Raw genomic sequence first — 20,498 nt, 5'->3', positions numbered from 1 at the left:
TCTGAGGCATGGAAAGTCCTGAGCTCTCAATTGTTTCCTGATTGCACAGACTTCCCAAAGAAACGTGGTGGCAGTTGATAACAGGCACTGCCTGGAAACAACGTGGTGGCGATACTTTTCTCCGTGCTTTTGTGTGTAATGAGCAGCTGTCACAGAATAGTGAAAGCAGTATGAAAAATGTTTTCCTGTGCTCCTGGTTGCATGGAGCCAACCTCCCGCAGTGCTCTGCAGGCTCGCCCTCCTCCTGCCTGTGGTCCTGCTCCCCATCGGCCTCCCCCAGCCGTGCCTGCGGCCCTGCAATGCAGAAACCCCACTGTCTCCTCCAGAGCTTCCCTTAAAGCGCTTCTCTGATGTGCTGTCCACAAGGGGCCTGGTATGACGCTGCTCTGGTGCCTGTTGCTTATTCCTTTATCTTGCTGCCCACTCACATCCAGACATCTGCACTTTCTCAGACCATGGCTGAGCTGACAGTGAGGTGATCCTGACCAGTGTCTCTCATTCCCTTCCTCTGCTGCTGCTGCTTCTTGTTCTGACGCTTAATGGGCCAGTCCAGGCTGCTAAATGAGGGGTAAAAAATAACAGATTTTCTTTTCTTTTTTTTTTGGTAGGGTTAGTCACTGTAGTTCCTGTCAGCCAGCCAGTGCCTGGGGGCAAGACAGCTATGCCACTTGCTGAGGGGAAGACCATGCTGGCACCCCTGTGGCCCCACTGGCCGTCCCCTCGTGAGCTGGTGCGAGGCTTTGGTGGGCAGAGACCTCAGCTGGGTGCCGGCCCCAGGGGAGCTGAGCCAGCCAAGCCCCCTTCCCCTCTGAGCGGGGCACACTGCCCTTGCTGAAAACAAAGTTTGGGGCCAACAGAGACCGACTTGATGGGGCCACAGTCTTGTTGGATGGCTTGGGGGTCGCACAGCCCCGACTCTTGGGCTCTCCATCTCCATGATGCCACGGCCACACCACAGCTCGTGCGGGCCCTGTTGGTTCCCCCCCGGCGGGGCTCCTGCGGCCCCCTCTCCGCGTGGGGGCCCGCACGGCTGTGATAACCCCGCCGGGTTTAGTACGAAACTGGATTTGCGTGAACCCGGCCCCAACACCCTGGGGTGCCGCAGGGCCCTCAGGGCGCGGCCGTGCCCGCTCCCTGTCATGGCGCCCTCCCCGCCCTCGGGGCCGCCCGCCCCGCTCCGCCCCGCCGAGGGCGGCCCCGGGGGCGGCTCCGCGGCCGGCGGCGGGGCCTGCCCAGGTGCGGCGGGCGGAGGCGGCGGCCGCGGCGCGGCAGTGCCCCCTGTGCCGCCGCCATGAGCAGCGCCGAGACGCCGCCGCCGCTCGGCGCCGGGCCGCGGGCTCAGCCCGCCTGGAAGCGGGAGATCCTGGAGCGCAAGCGGGCCAAGCTGGCCGGGGCGGCCGGCGGCGAGACGGAGCCCCCGGCCGGGCCGGCGGCGCGGGGCTCGGCGGCGGCGATGGGCGAGCGGCTGGTGGTGGCCGAGAGCCTGGGCCCGCTCCGGGAGAACCCCTTCATGCGGCTGGAGAGCGAGCGGCGGCGGCTGCGGCAGGGGCTGCCCGGGCACGGCCCCGAGGCGGCGCGGCCGCTGCAGCAGCTGCTGGAGCTGTACAGCGCCGTGCCGGGCATCCGCACCATCCGCGCCGACAACATCCTCATCATCGAGTCGCAGCCCGACGCCGCCGCCGCCTCCTGCTTCGCCGACGGGGACTCGCTGCCGGGACGCCGCCGGGAGCCGGCCGCCGCCTCCCCGCCTCCCCGCCCGGACCCGCTGCGGGAGCTGCTGGCCCGGCAGGGCGCCGCGCTCGCCGAGATCCGCGCCGAGCAGGTCTTCATCTACGAGGCGGCCGAGCCGCCCGAGGCGGCCGAGCCGGGCACCGTCAGCCGCCTCCTGGAGAAGTTCGGGCAGCGACCGCGGGGCCGCCGCCGCCGGGGCGGGGAGGCGCTGCCCGGGCCCGCCGCCGCCGCCGCCACCCCCCGGGCCGGGCCGGTTTCCCCGCCGCCGGTGCCGGGCTCCCCCCGGGCCGCGGCTCCCCCGAAGGCGGGGTCGGGCTCCGCCCGCGCCTCGGCCCCGAAGACGGGACCGGGACTCCTGCCGGCGGCACCGGGCTCCCCCCTGCCCTTGCCGACCTCCCCCCGGGCCGCCACCCCCCAGCCGCTGCCGGCGCCCCCCCAGTCCCCGGCGACCCCCCGGGCTACCACCCCCCAGCCCCTGGCTCCACTGGCAGCCCCGGTCTCCCCCAGGGCTGTGGCCCCCCAGGCGGTCCCGGTCTCCCCCAGGGCTGTGGCCCCCCAGGCGGTCCCGGTCTCCCCCAGGGCTGTGACCCCCCAGGCGGTCCCGGTCTCCCCCAGGGCTGTGACCCCCCAGGTGGTCCCAGTCTCCCCCAGGGCTGTGGCCCCCCAGGCAGTTCCACTCCCTCCCCAGGCACCGCTGGGTGTCCCTAAGGCCGCGGCTCCCCAGGCCAACTGCTTCCTCCACAAGATTGGCTCCAACTCCTTCACTGTGACCCCACGGGGTCTGCCCCCCGCCGGCCGTGTCCCCGAGCCTGCTGGCCATGTCCCTGAGCCCCCTGGCTGTGTCCCCAAGCCCATCGACCGTGTTCCTGAGCCCATCAGCCGTGTCCCTGAGCCCCCCAGCCATGTCCCCAAGCCCATCGACCGTGTTCCTGAGTCTTCCGGCCGGAGCGTGCCGCCCAAGGGGCTGACAGTGCCATCCACCAGCGCTGCCAACGCCAGGAGGCCAAAGCAGGAGGAGGCCGAAGCGGCTGTGTCGCCCCCACCCAGTGCCAGTCTGGCCCCCAGTGCCACCCAGCCGCTCTCTGCGTCTGCCCCCAGGGCTGGGGGCTCCTTTGAGATCCTCCCGGCCCCCAAGCCTGACTTGGCTGCCATCCCTGCCCATGACCTGCAAGCGCAGGCCCTGGCCAAACTGCGCCTGAATTCGCGCAACTCCTTCGTCTTCGTGCCCCGACGGGAGGGCGGCCCGGCTCTGCCTGCAGCACAGAGCACAGGAGCGAGGCCGCCACTGTCCTCGGAGCAGAAGGTACAGAAAGAGCCCCTGAGGGTTTCCGCTCCAGAGCAGGAAGAGCCTGTCGCTTCCCTGCCGGCGCCTCTGGATCCGTTGGTACCTGTGACTTACATCGATGACATTGTGGAGCCAGACAGCGGGGAGCTCTCCCCCAGGGTCAGCTTGGCCACGAGGACGGGGAACTTGGCGGATCAGCCTGGAGGAGCTGGCCCTGACCTGGAGATGGAGTTTTCCTCTGTGCCCCTCTACAGACCTCACTCTGCCTCCCCTGGCCTCCATCAGAGGGGAGGCAACACCTTCACTGTCGTGCCCAAAAGGAAGCCCATTGTCTCGGAGCCACAGACTCTTACTGATGCTGGTGGAAGGCCTCAGCGGGAGGAAGAGGAGGAGGAGGAGGAAAGCAAAGGAAAAGCCAAAGCTGTGGAGAATGCTGATGGGCCCCAGGCGGGGTTGTCCCATAAAAAGCGCTACCCCACCGTCAACGAGATCGAAGTGATCGGTGGGTACCTGTCCCTGGAGAGGTCCTGCATGAGCAAGACAGGCTCTCGCCGCAAGAAGGTAACTGCCTTGGGTGCCTCTGCTCTGAATAGGGAGGCCAAAAGTAGCTTCCTACTGCTTTTGGCTTGGCTTTTGGCAAGTGCTTTGTTTGTATCTTAAGCAGTCCTGTGAGCTGCTGGGTGGGGAGATGAGCAGCAAGCTTTGTGCTCTGCTCCTTTTGAGAGCCAAAGGCGTGCCTGTGGGGAGCAGGGTTGGTGCTGTCCCACTGAGTAGGTCGGAGTGGGATATCACCTGTGATAACCACAGGGCTGCCTACCATTGCTTCTTGGAGGTATGATAACGGAAAGGGAGATATTTGTGGTATTTAGAAAATTGAGATGAGCTGCATGGTTTGAATGGCTGCAGACTGTCCCTCACTCTGTTTTTGCTCATGCGTTGAGGTCCCTCTGATCACTGCCTGGTTACAGAGTGCGATGGGCAGTGTGACGTTGGCGTCTTCCCCAGATTAGTGATCTATTGATAGAGGCTCAAGAATTAGGTCTCTATTAGGCAGAAAGAGATCAGCAACAACTTAGCTCCTCTTGATATGATTATACCACCTGTCTGCTCATGTGCAGTTGCTGCTCATCTCTGAAGAGCCAGGAGACTTCAAGTGCTCCAAGTTTCTTTGGAGCGAATGCCAGGTTTTCTCAGTGCTTGGGATCTAGTTTAGATCCTTGGGAGCCTTAAATTGGGAATTAATCTTTGTGTGGCACGATGAAACGTGTCTGGATATGATCAAGACACAGGCATGTAGAAAGAGCGGGTTATTTTGCTGAACTGAAGAAGTAGGCGTGAATCGTTCTGCTCAGAAAGCAGCACACCGTGGTGACAGGCAGCATAGGCATCATGTCATTACAAATCCCGATTTCTAGGGTTGTGGCGTGACATGTTTCTCCATAGCAGGAAGTGTTGTTTGACATTCCGTTACCTAAATTCAACTAAATATTTGATGGACTGAATCTACATGGGTGCCTGAGGCACTGAGCATTATAATTCAAGGAAATCCTTTGAATAGGATGCATCTCATTTGGAAACGAGGCAGCAAGTGCTGTTTCTCTTGGCTTAATGTTTTTAAGTTCCTTCATAGGAGCACACTGTGTATATTAATCTGATCATGACTAAGGCAGGTGGCAAATCTGAAGCACGAGAGCCATGCATCAGAATAGGCAAATCTGCACAGGTGTGGATTTTCGCTAAGTGCTACTGCAGTTTTTCATTGTCTCCTGCAGGCAAGTTCTTAATCAGGCTGGAGTTGTTCTGCTTCCTGAACACCTCCACGCTGCCACTGGTTCCAGCTGTTTTCTTGGCTTTGCTCTGTTCAGTTTGGGGCATTAGTAGGATTTACACCAAATCCCGTGTGACATGCATGGTATAAACTGTGAAAATATCAAGATGTGTTACAGTTACGGGTACTCTGAGGATGGAGCAGAAAATACAGAGGAAACCCTGCAGGGCAAACTCTGAGATATGCCCAACTCGTGATGCTGCCAGAGGAGCTGATTGCTTTGTGCAGGATGCTGCTGCTGGAGCAGCAAGTAGTCTTGCTTGTAAGAAAATTAAGCCTCAAGTAAACAAAACCTGTTAAATATTGTGCAGTGGAAGCCATCCTTAAATATTACAGGAAGGAGGGAGAGAGATGAGGACAAGGCTAGTGCAGCGATGGAATTGTTTAAGGGCAGACAAACGCTGCAACAGAACCCAGAGAAGCAGTGGCATCTCCGTCCTCGGGGCTACCTGAGTCGTGGCTGGGCAGAGCCCTGAGCAGCCTGGTCTGGCTGGGCCTGCCTGGAGCACGACTTTGGGACAGAGACCTCGAGGGGTCCTTCCCCAGCCTGAAATGCCGCATGATCCTTTGCAGTGGGTTGACAGCTGTTCTGTCTGCCGTGTGTTGGATTTGTGTGGTGTCGGGAGGGTCACGGAGCTTCTCTGCCTCTGTTCTTATCAGCATAATAGCATTAACTGTGCCCCGCTGCAGGCGTTTTGAAGATGAAGCGCAGTGAGTACTGACTTGTGTGCAGGGGCTGTCCTGCGGGAGAGCTCGCGTAAAGAGCTACCTTCTGGTAAAAGAGAGATTAAAGGCAAGGAGCGAACTGCCTGTTACGCTGCAGGCTACGTTCGAGGCTGAAATAAATGGGTAAGCCCTTCAGTAAATAACATCCAGCCTAAAGGAGAAGCTGTAAAGAGACTTAAGTTTCTGGGTAAAACGTGGCGATGCAGTGGGAGAAGCACTGGGTTTTCTCTCTGTTCATTTCCCCTCGCTAGAGGTGGCAAGCAAGGGATGTTGTTTGACTTTGTAGCCAGGACTTAGAAGATGCTGTAGCAAATGGAAAGATTTCTGTTTACTTGTAGCCTAGAGGATGTTTGTGGCTTTTACTCTGGATAATCAGGCTGCGTGTTGATGCCTGAAAAGGAAGGAGCTTGTATTAGACCGCATTCCTTGGTTTCTTCCCAAGAGATTGCTGTGTCGTCAAGGCAACCAGCCAAAACCAAGGGTTCTGTTTAAAGATACGCCGGGGTTTGCAGAAACTTGGTTTCGGCCTGGATTGGGCAGAAGCAAACCCTTCTGCGAGCTGGAAGCTGTAGTTTGGTAAAACTGACGTCGCTCCTGCTGCTGGCTGTGGCACGCGGTGCCTGGGGCCTTCTGGGGCCGCACTCCCTGGGTGCAGCCGCCTCCTGCCTCAGCAGCTTCACGTCTGAACCCAGCCGGGGGTTTGCTGGCGGGTCTGTGTGTGCCAGCAAAGCAGTGTTCAGTGAGACTTCGGTTACTTGAAAAATCTTCATCCACTTGCTGGTGTGTGGGAGGAATCGGGGCAAAACAAACATCGGCCTGGGAGTGCCGTGCTCCTGGGGGTGGGCAGGCATCAGGGCCGGTGGTGTGTCAGCAGGGACGCTGACGCTTCTGGGGAAGTCAAGCTCTGTTTTTCTTCAAATGCTGAAATTCAGCCTCCCAGTCTGCCATCCCGACCCCTTGTGTGGCCACCAAGGTGCCAGCGACATGGGGCTGGCTCTGTCCGTGTCCCTGGGGGTGTTTTGGTGTGCTGGGGCTGGGCAGGAGTGGGTTGAGCGCTGCTGGGGGCTGTGTGCCAGCAGCTCCAGCCCCAGCTCTCGGGGGCACGGTGGCTTTTGCAGGGCCAAGTCCTGCTCCTGGCTTTGCTGCGGCCTGAAGGACGCTGCCTTCTTGCAGCTGGTGTTCAAGGTCTTTTGGAAAACAGCTTTATTGCTCCTTCCAAGCGCTTCAAGTATGTGAAGTAGCTGTTTGCTTTGGGGCTGGAGCTGTCAACCCCAGGTAGATACGGAGCTGATGAAGGGGAGAGAGAAATGCTATAGAGGTGTTAGGGGGCAAAATAGTTTTCCCATCTCTTCTGTTCAGGCAACTTGAGCTGCCGTGGTGGGACAGGCATTCTCTGAGGGCTGTGGTGGTGAACATGGGGTTGTGTGAGATGAGCCATGGTCGAGACATGCAGGAGGAGGGCAGAGCCCCAGCAGTGCTTGTAGTGGGGAGCGGGCTGCCCGTACAAGCAGGGAGTTTGAACTCTTGTCCTCCTGCAGCCATGGCAAGGCCCTTCAGCTCCATGGCCATTCGAAGAGACCTCAGAATGTGGTTCAGGTACAGCGAGAGGTGTGGCTTCAGTTGGAAAGCCAAGCGAACGTTCGCTGCCCTGAACGGATATGTTTGGTTTCAAGGGGAGCGCTAGGCGGTCGCTGGAAGAGGCTGGCTGAGCTATGACGATGAGGACAGGATACGTGCGTGGGGTGGAAGGAGACCTGCTGACCCTTGTTCTAAACAGGGGATGGGAGAGAGGATGCAGAGCGCGGCTGGTGACCTCTGTTCAGCGCTTGTCTTCATCCTCTGTTATCACAGAAGAAATAAAGAAATCTCAGCCTGGCAGCAGTCCCCGGGGAGCACGGCAGCCCCGGGAGGAAGGGAAGGCTTTGCTGCAGGATGTGGATCTGTTGGATCTCAGCAGATAAAATCTGGCTTGGATGAGCTAATGAGAACCAGTCTTTGGTTAACTGTCAAAATAATGTACGTAGGGTTGTCGGCATGATAGAAATCTGAGTTTCTGTACAACATGTGACTGGCATGTCGGAGCGAGCGATCGGGAAGGACTACCAGCTGCCGAGCCAGTGGAGTGCCGAGGAGTGGTTGTCGGTCCTCAGGCTTCACGCTCTCAACCCGATGGAGCTTGGACTCTGCCGTGAAGGTCCTGTGTGTACAGAAGTTGCCCAGACTCTGCTCCTTCCTTAGGTCTGGTCACTCCTCCAGTGCATCCCCTGTCACAGTTTGCCCTCTCCAGGACCTTGGTACCTGTCGAGGATCCTGCAGGAAAGGTGACTTCTAAGCCAGGCAACCCAAATGCTGTAAGTAACAGGGCTTGAGAACCAACAGGCATCAGATTGGCGATGGTGTTAACGTTTTTTGCTTGTCGGCTGGCAGTTTGCTGACTGCTGGAAGGTGAGCTGTAGCTTTGTACCAACAGGGCCTACAAGAAGAAGTTTAGTGGGATCCAAACAGCTGGAACCTAACGCCTCTCTGCTTCTCTGCAAATTGTCTTTGAAGATGGAATTTCCCAGTTTATGTCCACTTTAGCACAGTCAATTTTCTAACATTTTGAGCAGCATAAAGCTTGAACGTGGCTTGCAAATGCCCACTTGAATGTCTGTTGAAAAACTACTGTAAACACCCCTCAGCTTTTCAGCATGGGCAGGATTGGGCAGCAATTTTGTTGGTCTAACCTGCTGAACTTCTTGCTCTGTAGCTTTCCATCTGCTCACTTCTGCTGGAGATGGTCTCCTGTGAGAACCAGATGTAGGCTCAGGATGCTGGCAGGGATGAACACTTCAAGCTGTTGCCCAAACCTGTTTGGAGCAGGTCTGTACAGTGTGGAATCTCAATACTGGTGACTGCCTGCAGTATTTTTTGCAAGGTATAGCACAAGTAAATTAGCCTGGTGGTAGAAGCAGAAATCTGTCTGCAAAAACCTGGCAGATTCCCTCTCTGTGTTCTGGGGGGCTCGGGTTGAAGATTTGTTTTATTGAACTACTTGGAGAGCCTGTACCTTGCCATTTTCTGTCTTGTGACCACACTTTGTCATGGAAATACATCTGCTGCCTTTAAGGAGGGACTGCAGTATGTATCTGACATGAACGTATTGAATTTTTGGCAAACGAGGTCAGCAGTCACAAGTGCTGCTCAGAAAATACATGTCTCGGATGATCAGACTTGGTCTCTCCCCCGTGGAGATGGTTTCCAGCAGCGGTCAGATCTGAGCAGGACACCAGGACAGTGCTACTTCCCTGCCCTTTTCTAATTCTGCTGATTTTAGACTATGATGGTGATGGCTGAAGACTGTAGAAACCAGGATCTCACTGTGGTTGTAGTCTAAACCACCTCACAAGCTGGACCTGAGGACATCGGTGGGGAGGTATGTTGTTTTTTCTGTTTCCTTGCTGCCTGCCAACTCCTTCAAGTGCTGGTACTGTGTTGTACCAAAGCGCTGGCAGAGCAGATGAGTCATATTTATCTCCTCTCAGTAGTGGGAAAGTTTCTGCAACTCGAGGTTCTCTGTGGCCTTGCCACTCCCAGGCTTTGCCCCGTGCAGCAGCAACAGCCTGAGCTGCTCCCAAATTCCCGCAGTGCTCTTCCTCCCATCTCCTGCCACTGCCCGCAGCCTGATGAATGGGACCGAAGAGCTAAAATAGAAACTCTTACGCAAATAGGAGAGGAGCCTGCCTTTGAAGCTGGGTAGGACGTGCCCAGGGCTTAGCCTGGCCCCAGAGCTCAAGAGGAGATTTGGAGTGCTTTGCGCTCTGAGTTCTGATCATGCGGATTACGGCTAACGTTATCTTAATCAGTTTCCTCAATCTATGGACCAGATGGGAGATAGTTTGTAATTTCCCTCTATCTCAAGTATTCAGCTTGTCTTGGGTTTGGGTTCCCCCCACGCACTCTGTTTTTTCCAGCATGTGGTCATGGTGTTCCTGAGAAAGGGTAGGGAGCACATGCTCAGACTGACTAGGGGAGAAGTCCTGCTTGTCGGCTGCTGTGTGGGAAGTGGCTGCAGAAAAGAAAACACCAAGTTTCCAGCCTCTGTGGCAGTAAAGGAAATCCCAGTAGGAGCTGCAGCAGCATCTCCTCCACCTCTGGGCACCCCAGGGTTGTGCAGCTGCCCAGCTTCAGCACTCGTCTGCTGAGGAAAACCTGTGCCATCGTAAAGCCAGTTCCAAAGCCAGGCTCTTCCAGCGACCGCAGTGGGTCTGGGTATGCCGTGAGGCTGTCCTGTTATCTCCATCTGGATGGTTTGTGTAGGAAGTCATGTGAAGTGTCTGTATCATACTGAGATACTTCTGTAAACATCCTGGGAAGATCTGGACTGAAGGAACTCTGTGCTGAAGTTTTCTGAGAAGTGTCCTTCAGCTGATCCTGGGAATTTGGCAGGGATCTGCTGTTTCACCAGCATCTGATGGACTATGAGTAAGCTGAAGGAAAACATCTCAAAGACAGTATGAGAGCAAAACGCTTGTGTGCTTAGGGAAATTGCATAGCTTGCAGCTAGTGAAAACACAGGTGTGAGGACACATCTGTAAGCCCCACGGTGAACTTGCTGCACTTAGTCATTTCTCTTCCAGGAAGTGTCTTTTGCATGTTGTAGTACAGACAGAGGGCAAGAGAGGTGTGAACTCTGACGTGCAGCATATACATCAAGCCTTTGGGCCCTGAAGTCTGGAATAAGCTCCTTGCAAGGGTGGGAATTACTTCTGTTCCTGACTTCCCTGTATGCCTGGAAAATGATGCTCCCTCTGACCCATTCCAGCTGGAGAAGGTTCACTTCCCCCGAAACAGAAGCGTTTGTTTGGACCGCGCTGGTCAGGCTGGGCTGCACAGAAATGTTTGTGGGCGGCCTCTCCCAACACTGCCCCGCTTTGTAGCCACAGGCTGTCTGCATCGCCTCGGAGCTGCCTCTGGAGCAGGATCCTCTGCTGTGTGCCTCTCGCATGGCGCTCGTGAAGACACCAAGTCTTGGCACTGATTGTATCGTGTTAGTGCCTGCTCTCTTTGTGCATTCAGACGAGACCTGTGCCGTATATGTAGAGAGAGTTGCCCGATTCTTACGGGCTAAGTAATAGCTGAATTGCTTGTTAAGCTGTCGAGGGCTCTGGCTCCTCTGTCTGCAGATGTGCGAAGGAATGAAGGGATCCTTTGGTGAATGACTGCTTTGTGCCACGTCAGGCTTGGATGCGGCTGCCCGGCGGGTGGTTGGGCGCTGGGAGCTCTTCTTGGCTGACCTGTCGAGGGAAGAGTTAACCAAGAGCTGTCTGCCCTGCGATGCTCGCCGGGACTGTCCCTACCCTGTCCCTTCTCATCAGGAATTTGAAACTTCCCCGTGTCTTGTACAAGGAGTTTAATATTTCGAATCTCCATGCATTGCTCCTATCTACCATGTGCTTCAGCATATTGATTACACAGAGCTGGCTTTGTGGGTTGCCTTGTAAATGGAGACTTTCCTGTTTTGCCCTGTGGTTTGGGAGCTGGGATGCAGTCCTGGAGGCAATCTCTCCTTTGCCAGCAACACAGCACTGCCTTGATGTGCTACCGCTGTAAATCTTTAGTGTTTCTATCTCTATTCAGTAACTAGCTCTGTTATGCAGTTAATCGTCGAGGAGAACTCAGTGTTGCTCTTAGAAAACACTTCTCAGAAAAGCATGATCAAGTGAACCTAAGGTGGAGCAGCCAACGGAGCTCTTTGGTTTTGTACAGAGTGGCAGAACAGAACCATCTACAATTTTTGAGCGTGTTTAGGGTGCGTCAGCCATAGCAGTATGGGGTTAATCTGATAGAGGAACCAAATCTTGCATCTCCTCCATTCTTAGGCATATCCGTCAAGGGAAAAACCTTTCTTCTTGTGTCAAGTAAAGGTTTTAGATGTACAAAAGCTCCTTATCTTCTCCTAAATGATAAGCTCATCACTAACTCATCTGAAATGGCTAGTCTTCCCAAAGATCCTTCATCTAAAAGTTGTAGAGAGAAAAGTGCATCAGGTGGGAGATCACCGAGTGCAGGTCACAATGAAAGCCCCTGCAGAGGGTGCGCCTTTGGGACACCGCCGCCTCCTGCTAAATTTGCTGATCTGTGCGAATGCTGAGGTTGGATCAGAAGGAAAGTCCAGGGAAAACCCTTTGGGGATCTCTGTCCACTGTGAAATGTCTGCTTCTACCCTCTGTACTCACAGGCAGTTATTTGTACTTGCCCAGTGCCCCCCATGGCAGCACGGAGCTTGGAGGATGTTCTGTGTTACGGCCCTGCCGCCCAAGCCAGCCTGCTGAATGGGTCTTGGTGTGTCAGGAGCTTTGCTGCCCTGCTGGTGACAGCTCTTGCGGATCTCTGTGGGGTGCTGCATATTGGCAGGCTTCCTGATGCATGCCCAGCTGTCTGCTGTTGCAGCCTCAGGTCTCTGGAGCGATGTCCTGTGCTCGTATCATTGGCCAAATCTCTGACTACCAGTGTAGTCAAACAAATGTGTGAAAGTGTAGTCAAACAAAATGCAGTGTAAGGCTATACAGAAGTGCAAGGTGATTTTTTCTTCAAAACACTGGTTTTATTCATGCCTGTTTGAGGTTTCAGTCACTCACTCTTTTGTAATCACGCTGAATTGTCCATGCTCCCAGCAGGTATCAACCGAAACCCTCCTGCTGGTGTTGCTGAGAAAGGAGGAGGCATTTGGCTGACCAGGCGTGAAAAGCTGCTAAACCAGCTGCCATAAATCACGCCCAGCAGCTTGTTGGCAGCCCGTGCACGTCAAAGGGCTGTAGGAGACAGTGCAGTTCCTAATTCTGTCATTTCAGGATCATGCTGCTCAGAGAGAGAATGGTTAGAGGGAAGTTAGTACCTGAAAAGCTCTTGATCCCTGATGTTATGCAAGTGTTGGTGTCTTATGAATACTCGGGTAGTATCTCCACATCACTGAAAAATTGCCACGTCCCTCCTGTCACCACGCAGCAGCCGCTGCCCTGTCCTGGTCCCTGTGTCAGGGGAGTCCACACTGGAATGTGCTTAAAGAAAAGGGTGATTTTTTTTTTCCTTTTAATGCCTAGAACAAATTTCTTCTGTTTTAAGACAAGGATATCAATTTCTGAAGACTTCACAAGGTGTAAAACACCCTGCACTGACATTGCTTTGGCTCTGCCACACCTGCCAAGAAGTGAGTGTGCTAATGGGTGGAGAAAAGCCACAAGAAAGAATTTGCTTCTGGAGCTAATGATGCAGATTAGCCCCATGGTTTGCTGCGGAGATTTACTCTGATATCCGTGGGTTGTGAGAAGCCATCGGGTGCGTGTGCCCTTTCATCAGCTGCAGAGTCGCGCACGCTTTCCCACCTTGGTGTCTGCCAACCTTTGTTGTTCGTGTAGCATGTTTCTGTAAATTGGCTGTTTTTATTTCTAATCTGTTTCTGCGCTTGGGGGCTCTTTTGCTGTTGGTCTGGGTGCAGACTGGGTCCTGACAGCATCCCCTGAAGCAAGTCCGCCTTTTTTTCCTTTTTGTTTTCCTAAGCCACGTATGACTACCCAGATTTAGGCTTGTTGGCCAATGTTTACCCTGGCATCCCTTTCCTGGGTACTCTATTACTCATTACTGCTCAAATCCTAGCAAATAAATAAATGATTTTTGCTATGGCAACAAGAATCTAGTGGCTGAGCCGCACAATATTCCCTGAAAAACCTGCTTCTTTCTTCTCAGCGTGGCCCTGATGGCTGGGCAGACTGTTCCTGTATAGATACACAGCATGGGGTTGAACTCTGGTTATGCGACACGGTTCTGCGCAAAGCATTCAGTTGAACAAATACTGATTAATCCCTGCAAACATCCACAGCTGAAGGGTGCAGAGTTTGTCCTTTCCGCAGCTGGCAGCTGCTGCTGCAGCAGAGGCGGGGGAGCCGTGCCGAGACGCCGCGAGCGGGCTCCTCCGACGGGGCTCCAGCGTGCTTGGCTCTTCTGGGACGCATTTTTCTTCTAAAGAAAATGACCCCGTCACCTTTCGTGTTTCTGTAAAAGTCTGCACGGTCTCGCAAGGGGCTGCCTGGCTGCTGACTGTACCATTACTGGGTTTCTGGTTTATTTATTTCTAGGTGCTCCTGGGGCCAACCCAGCCCGTGCTCCTTACATGCAGTTTCTGACAGTGCCCAGCTCTGCTCCTTGCTGCTTAGAGGCTTTTTGAGGCAGCCATATAACCACATTTCGTTTTTTGTTTTCTCTTAATAAGTCTTTCTCCATCCTTTCCTGGCTACATTGAGCAGCTCTGCGCTGCCCCGGCCGGCTCTCCGCGGGGCCGTGTCTGGTTCTGGGGCCCTTTCCCCTCGGTTCTCCCTCTGCGTGGGCAGGGGTGGACGCGTGTCCCCGGCGCGGTGCGCAGGAGCGGGGAAGGCGGTGGTGCTGGAGTCCGACCCCGTGCCAGCGGGCGGTTGTTCCCCCACTGTTTGCTTTGCCTGGGCGCGTCCTCAAGAGCGTTACTGCAGCCTTGGGGCGGCCGCCGGGCCCTTCCTGCTCCTTGGTGCCGCGCCTTTGGGTGCAGGGGTTGGGATGCCAGCACGGGGCAGGCCAGCGAGGTGCTGGGGGGGCTGCACCGTGATGAATTTGTGCTTGGAATCAGCCTTCTTGCAGGCTGCGCTGCCTCAGTGGGAGGGCTTGCTGAAGCAGCAGACCCTCAGGGTACGAGCCCTCCCTCGGGCCCTGATGCGTCGGGCTGGCACTGCTGCAGGCAGTGATTGCTTTTCATTTTGAATAACTTCAGCATTGCCTCCTACAGCGTCGTGGCCCCTCAGCGGCAGGGACTCGGCAAGCGCGGAGCCTCCTGCAGCTCACCCAGCGTGGCCGCGGGCGAACCAAGCAGGGCTGCTCTGATTTGGGCTGGGCTGTGGCACGCGGCCTCGGGTGCTGCCGGGGATCTCCTGGTGACTGCTGCTGCTTCCTGCTCCTACCCTGGCCTCGCTCCCTGGGTGGGGCTGCTTTCTCCCCTTGCTCTACGCGCGGCTTTGGTCTAAATTGGTCTCAAAGTTATTTTTCTTAGAGATTTCCTTTTGTTACCAGAAAACCAGGAAAACCTACTTGCGTCTCCCAAGCTTAAATTAGAGAAACCAGGTTGATCTGTCCTGTCCCCTTTGCTTGCCATGCTTAGCCATGCATTGCCCTGCAGCACGTGCTGGCAGTGCCGTGCCTGGTCCTGGGGTGGCCCCGCAGCTTCCAGGAGCACCGGGCATGGCCGTCCTCACAGCCCCCGGAGCACAGAGGCCACATTGTGAGCACTCGCTGCCTGGCTCGGGTCAGGGAGCATCTAGGGCAGCAGCAGGGGTGAGAAACTCAGCAACCAGGGTGCTCTGAACTTCAGGGCAGTTTTACTGCAGTCCCTTTTCTCTGAACTGTAATCGCGCCCCGTGTCACCTGGGGACAGCTAAAGCGGCCGGGGCAGGGAGCGGGGCGAGGCGGCTGGCTGCCCCCTCTGTTTCCATCCCCTTCCCCTGGGGTGTGGGGAAAGGAGCCAGCCTGTGCCTGGGGCGCATCCTGGGCTCGGGCAGAGCAGCACAACGTGGCAGCCAGCTCCACTGTGTCCGCAGGCTCCCACCCCTGCAATTGTGGGCTCGGCCTGAGCAGGGCACAAGGCAGCAGCAGGGTTGTACCAGGCGAAGGAGATGCCGAGCTGCTGCTGTTGCATGAAGCATTTGTGTCTGAGCGGCACGCTTGGTGTGAGGTTGCCTGAAAGCTGCTTAGGGCCGTGTGCTGTTTCTCAGCCTGTTGTGTATTTTGTACGTGATGGAAACTGCGAATACGGCACGTGGGGCAGATGTGCTGTACTTTCTTCCTACCGGTCATTACACAGGATCAGAAGAGATCTTCTGAATCGTCCGGCTCCTACTGCCTGTCACAAGCAACTGTGTCTGTTTAATTCTGTTCATAACCCTATTAGCTCAATTTTAAATGCAGTTATAAGTAAAGGGATCTCAGCACCCTTTTAGGCAGCTGGTCCTGAACCTTGATCCTAGTTGGCTGGATACTTCCTTATTTTTTGGCTTAAAGTTATTCCTGGCAGGCTTATCGTCCTTGTTTGTCTGTGTTGTATGCTGGCATCAGCAGTTCTTCTCTGCTCCTTGGTGTTTATTTTCTTGGTGCACTTACAAAGAGCCATTATGCTTTTTCTCGACCTTTATTTCTGGTAGCGTGAATGGGCTGAATTTCATCTCGACCTGTTCAAGAATGATGAATTGTACCTACAGTCCTGCTTAGAAGATCTGGTTAATGATTAGGACAGGTAAAGCAGCAGGTGAACAACCCCTGCCCTCAGCTTTTGCTTTGGACTTGGAAGACCACATCTGGAGTTACTGCATCTGGGTTTGGCCTTCCCACTGCAGGGAAGATGTTGAGAAACTGGAGCAAGTCCTTCAGAGGCCACCAAGGGGTTCCCTGGGCTTGGCGAGGAAGCTGAGGAAGCCGTTTTGCTGGCCTGGAGGAGAGAAGGAGGCTCTGATCCCTGCCTCCCACTTCCTGATGGCTGTTAGAGGGAGGTTGGAGCCGGGCAGTCCCAGTTCCCAGTGGAAATTCCTTGCTTCATTCCAGGGTTATTTAAGCAGCATCCTAATGATGATTACAGTCCTGTAACCAATTCAGAATGTGCTTTCTCAGTTATTCACGTGATGAATTTAAAATCCTAAGCAGGCTCTTAGAGCGAGGGCTGGCCTTAAACATCATCCCGTGTGTCGGTTTTGAAACAGAACCTTAAGGACCTCCCCTTTGTCCAATATTTTCGCTCTCTAATACCTCCTGTTACCATCTTTCCTTTAGCTGCTTCCATCTTCTTAATTCTGGTGTTTAATTTTTTTTTTTTATAGAGCATAAATAGCTTTTTGCCATGATACCCTCCCAAAAATGTGGTCCTAGTCACTGATATTTCTATTGCCTAGAGCATGGGTACACAAACGAGTCGGCAGGCATTAGAGACGCCACCTTTTCAACGTGAGGATGCTCTCCTCTCCTTGTCAGTGTCCTCCTGAGGGACATGCCGGCAGCTCCCTGGCTGCTGGCGTCACGGTGTTAGATGGTGGCAAGGCGTGTGCTGGGGCAAAACACAGGAGCACCTCTGAGCCTCCTGACTCTGTCCCATCTGTTTGGCCATCTGCCTTTGTGGTTTCTGTCAGTGCGGTATGAGGTTCAGCAAGGCATATGGGGAGAAGTGTGGGAAGACGTGATGGCTTCCTTACTGTAGGGCAGAGCCCTGGGATGGGAGGTGGTCTTTGCCAGAAGAAACCTGTGGATCAGTGGTTTCTGATGCTGCTTTGTAACAGTTCTTCTTTGCTGTTGTCTAGATGAAGATCTCCTTCAATGAGACAAGTTTGCAGACCATGTTTGAGTATCCATCAGAGAGCTCGCTGGCAGAAGAAGAGGACGAAGAGGAAGGACACGCTTCTGAAACAGAGGAGGACAAGTCTTGCACCTTTCACATTCCACGCCCAAATAGCACTTTGCATCCCAGTACACCTAACTCAGGTGAGCAAGGTGCTCTGTTTGCATCGTGGGGTTATTGGAGGCGTCTGACACTGTCCATGTTTCCTACAGCCCATTATGGCACTCTGCACAGCTGGAAATGTTAATGGAAGTGATCTTCTGCCAGCTGACAGCAGAATTGGGGCTTAGCAGGGACAGGGCTTGAACCAGATCAGGGAACTCCCAGACCTCTCTTGCCTGAGATGCTATGCGTTGTCCAAAACTTAAAAATACGCTTCATGCTCCTTGCTAGGTTAACTGAGAGGGGTAGGTGGTGCCATGATGTCTGCTAGGGAGCTGACAGCCCCTAGAGAGAGCAGGGCATGGGCTTTTACCTGCAAAAAGAACAAGTTCCTTGCCCATCCTGCAGAGGGACAGCTTCCGTCCTGTCCCTGGCCAGGATCCTGACCCTTCTTCCTTTTGGGGTGGTGAGAAATGCTCATGTCAGCTTTGTCCTTCCAGCAGATCTATCCAGCTACACCCCAAAGCACTCTGTGAAGTTCAGCGAGTGGCAGGAGCAGAAGTACGAGGAGATGCCTGCCTCCGAGAGACCCCTCCTGAAGGAAGCTGACTCCCATGGGAACCAAGTCATGGTAAGACTTCAAAGCAGTTTGCGGCTTTGTCCTGTCCCGCTCTTGTCCGGCTCTTGGATTAGTCTGGACAGCGGGTGGGACAGGACGTGCCTTCCCCTGAACACCTGCGTGGCACGCCTCCCTGGGCACGGGGAGCAGAGATCAACACAATCTTCCACTGCCCCCAGCAGCCCTGCCTCTCCCTGTGTGTGAGAAAGTCTTAAGGCAGTTGGCACACTTTGTACTGCAGGGCACTTTTGGAGGGGAATTAAATGTGCTCGTTAGCCCCGGGCAAGATGCCAATGCAGCCTTCACCACCCAGAGGTGTGGATACTCGCTTGCTCTAGATTTGATGAGGCCTCCATTTCGACTCTGCTTTCTCCACAGCTCACCCCAGCGGAGAAGGGCGGACTCTCCGACTTCAGCAGTGAGCCTGCCCTGTACTTCTGATCGCTTCTTCCTGTAGCCTGCAGCAGCAGCTGCTGGACAGAACCCGTCAGTGCACCTCACGAGACTCCACGCAAGCACCACAGAAATAAGCTTCTGGGTCCCTCCCTCATCACAGTTTTCATAGGATCCTGATGCCAAGGGTGGACTAGATGCCATTGGGTGTCTATGGAGGATATTTGCACTGGATTCTGGGACCTAACTACTACTTTTAGGGCATATGATTTATTCTACCTGTGGCCTTGCATATTCCTTGTTCAAGATCAGCTGTCGATTAGACAAGCCTCTTAAGAACCCATCTGTAATACAGGATGGATGTAGATTCTCCTAGTGCTTACCCGAGTCCGCTCATCCAAGCACTGTATGGGGTCTGGACAGCTTTTGTAACACTTCCTCACTGGGGTCCCTAACGAGAGAACAGTTCTGAAGGTTGAGCACTGGGAATATCTGGGCAGGTAGCTGTTGTGGTTGTGATATGACAGTGGGATTACAGCAGGTGTCAGCTCGGAGAACTGTTGAAGGTTCCCAGTTTGTTCCCAACATGTTTCTGGGTCTAGTTTCCCTGAGCTGTCAGGGAATTTATGTGCCAGTTACATTCTTGTGAAGGAAGCTGAATGTGAGGGGTGGGAAGGGGAATAAATGCTTTTAGTTTTAGGTGTCACTTTTGCACTGATCTGTAAAGACGCGTCCAGGCTAGCTTGGCTTGAGCCTCTTGAAGATTCCCAAACGTTGGCCATAGCTTTGATCTTTCCGTAACTGCCTCTGCTGTCCAGTCTCTAATAATTACTAATTGTGCTTGTTTGCCAGTTCCTCTTGTTTTGTTCCAGAATCTAATGAGGCCAGGTCCAAGATGTATTTGTCTTGGTGGGGAGACTTGCTTCTTGCCATGCTCACTCTGCTTCTCTATGCAAAGCACAGAAGGGCTATTTCACTCCTTTCTTCTGCAGAACTTGAACAAGGAATATGATTTTTTTCTAGTGTTTTTATAGTTCCATTGTAAATGTTTAATGCAGCCAATATGCAAAGGAATCTGCTAGACTCTTCCATTTAAATTCTTTACTACTGTAAACTCAGGGTCAAAACTGCACTCTGGAAAAGACTGAACACTGCTGCTAATGTGATTTGTACTTCTGAGATTAAAAGAGATGCGGTTGGAATAGATACGGCCTCTTTGGGCTTGATGAAATGAGTGGTACCCCAGCATGTGGCTCTATCTAAAGGACCCGGCTGGCATCTTTTACATTTGATGCTTTTATTGGTTTGTCTATTATATATAGACAATGAATGTCTAGTCAAGCTGACACCGATCTAAGAACTGAAAATGTTCTGTATGCCTTGCACTCATTTTGGTGTATATTGTAGCAGCAGGAGGAAGTTTGTTCTGCTGAAAAATACAGTTGAGGATAAATGCTAGGCCATACCTGTTCTCTTCATCTGCCCTGGGTGCCTGTGTATTTCAGGAAAGATAATCCATAAGAATGAGATACAGTTTGTTAAATGTTGGCTGGAGGTATAAGGAGCACTTTTCTTCTCCTTGCACTTCTAAGACTTGTCCTTTTAAAATTATCTAGAAATGGCAGAAATACAGTGGAAAGAGCAGCGAATCCCATGTGCTGAGGTCTTTTCCCAGTAATGAAACACTTAAAAAGCAAGATGCTAAGACTGCTGGTGATTTAAGGGAAAACTAAACTATCAGATACGTGAACACTGAGCAGTGCCCACAGCCAGTAGCTGCACACAGGGCCAAAGGTGAGCAGGGAGGAAAACATTCTGCACATTTTTTCTAGTAGAAAAGGTCCCAGTGAGCATCTTTTACTGCAGAAAGCTCAGGCCATGGCCTTATAGCAGCCCCGTCTCTAGAGTTGCAGCCTAACAAAACTGCAAGTGGTGAAGCAAAAGCTGCTTGCAGTTTAAGTTAGGGACAAGCTGTTTGAACTAGTCCTGGCTTCATTCTGCTGTGGATCAACAAAGTGAACAATATCCTTCAGGTTGCTTCACTGACTTCAGCTGACTGAAATGCTGCTCTGGTACTCTGCGTGCTGATCTCAGTGAATGAGCTCTGTGCCTGCACCTTCTCTACTTAGGACGGGCTCGGTGGAGGCCTGAGAGTGCAGCGTGCATCTCAAAAGGGGCCCATGGTGCTCTGGTGTACTGCTGACCTCTCTCTTCCCTCTCCCAGTTTGCCCGCTCTGCCTTGTGGCTGTGACTCGCACCTCGCTGAGTGCTGCCTTTGCACTTCCCGGCTTTGCGTGCTAATCCCTGTCTGTACCAGACGAATGCTTAGCTTGTTCTTGGCAAAGCAAGCTGAAGGCTGGCTCAGGGCAGGAGCATTAGCTCATGTGTCACCTCCTCTGATATGCTTTGGTATCACTGTGCCCGAAAGAAAGGGTAT

The 20,498-nt window shown here is 53.9% G+C and overlaps 1 protein-coding gene across 1 annotated transcript; it reads left to right on the top strand.

The window, feature by feature from the left end:
• The first annotated feature begins 1,291 nt into the window (after positions 1-1,291).
• TPRN (taperin) lies at positions 1,292-20,448 on the top strand. The gene is made up of 6 exons (XM_050714576.1): positions 1,292-2,275; positions 2,420-2,542; positions 2,645-3,577; positions 16,910-17,090; positions 17,550-17,680; positions 18,047-20,448. Exons 1-6 carry the CDS (start codon positions 1,292-1,294, stop codon positions 18,107-18,109), a joined length of 2,415 nt encoding a protein of 804 aa, XP_050570533.1. The 3' UTR covers positions 18,110-20,448.
• The last annotated feature ends 50 nt before the right edge of the window (positions 20,449-20,498 follow it).

The sequence above is a fragment of the Cygnus atratus genome, chromosome 19 (genome assembly GCF_013377495.2).
Source record: "Cygnus atratus isolate AKBS03 ecotype Queensland, Australia chromosome 19, CAtr_DNAZoo_HiC_assembly, whole genome shotgun sequence".
NCBI lineage: Eukaryota > Metazoa > Chordata > Aves > Anseriformes > Anatidae > Cygnus > Cygnus atratus.
The sequence above is the reverse complement of the archived record's forward strand: the minus strand, read 5'-3'. Positions and strand labels throughout refer to the sequence as shown.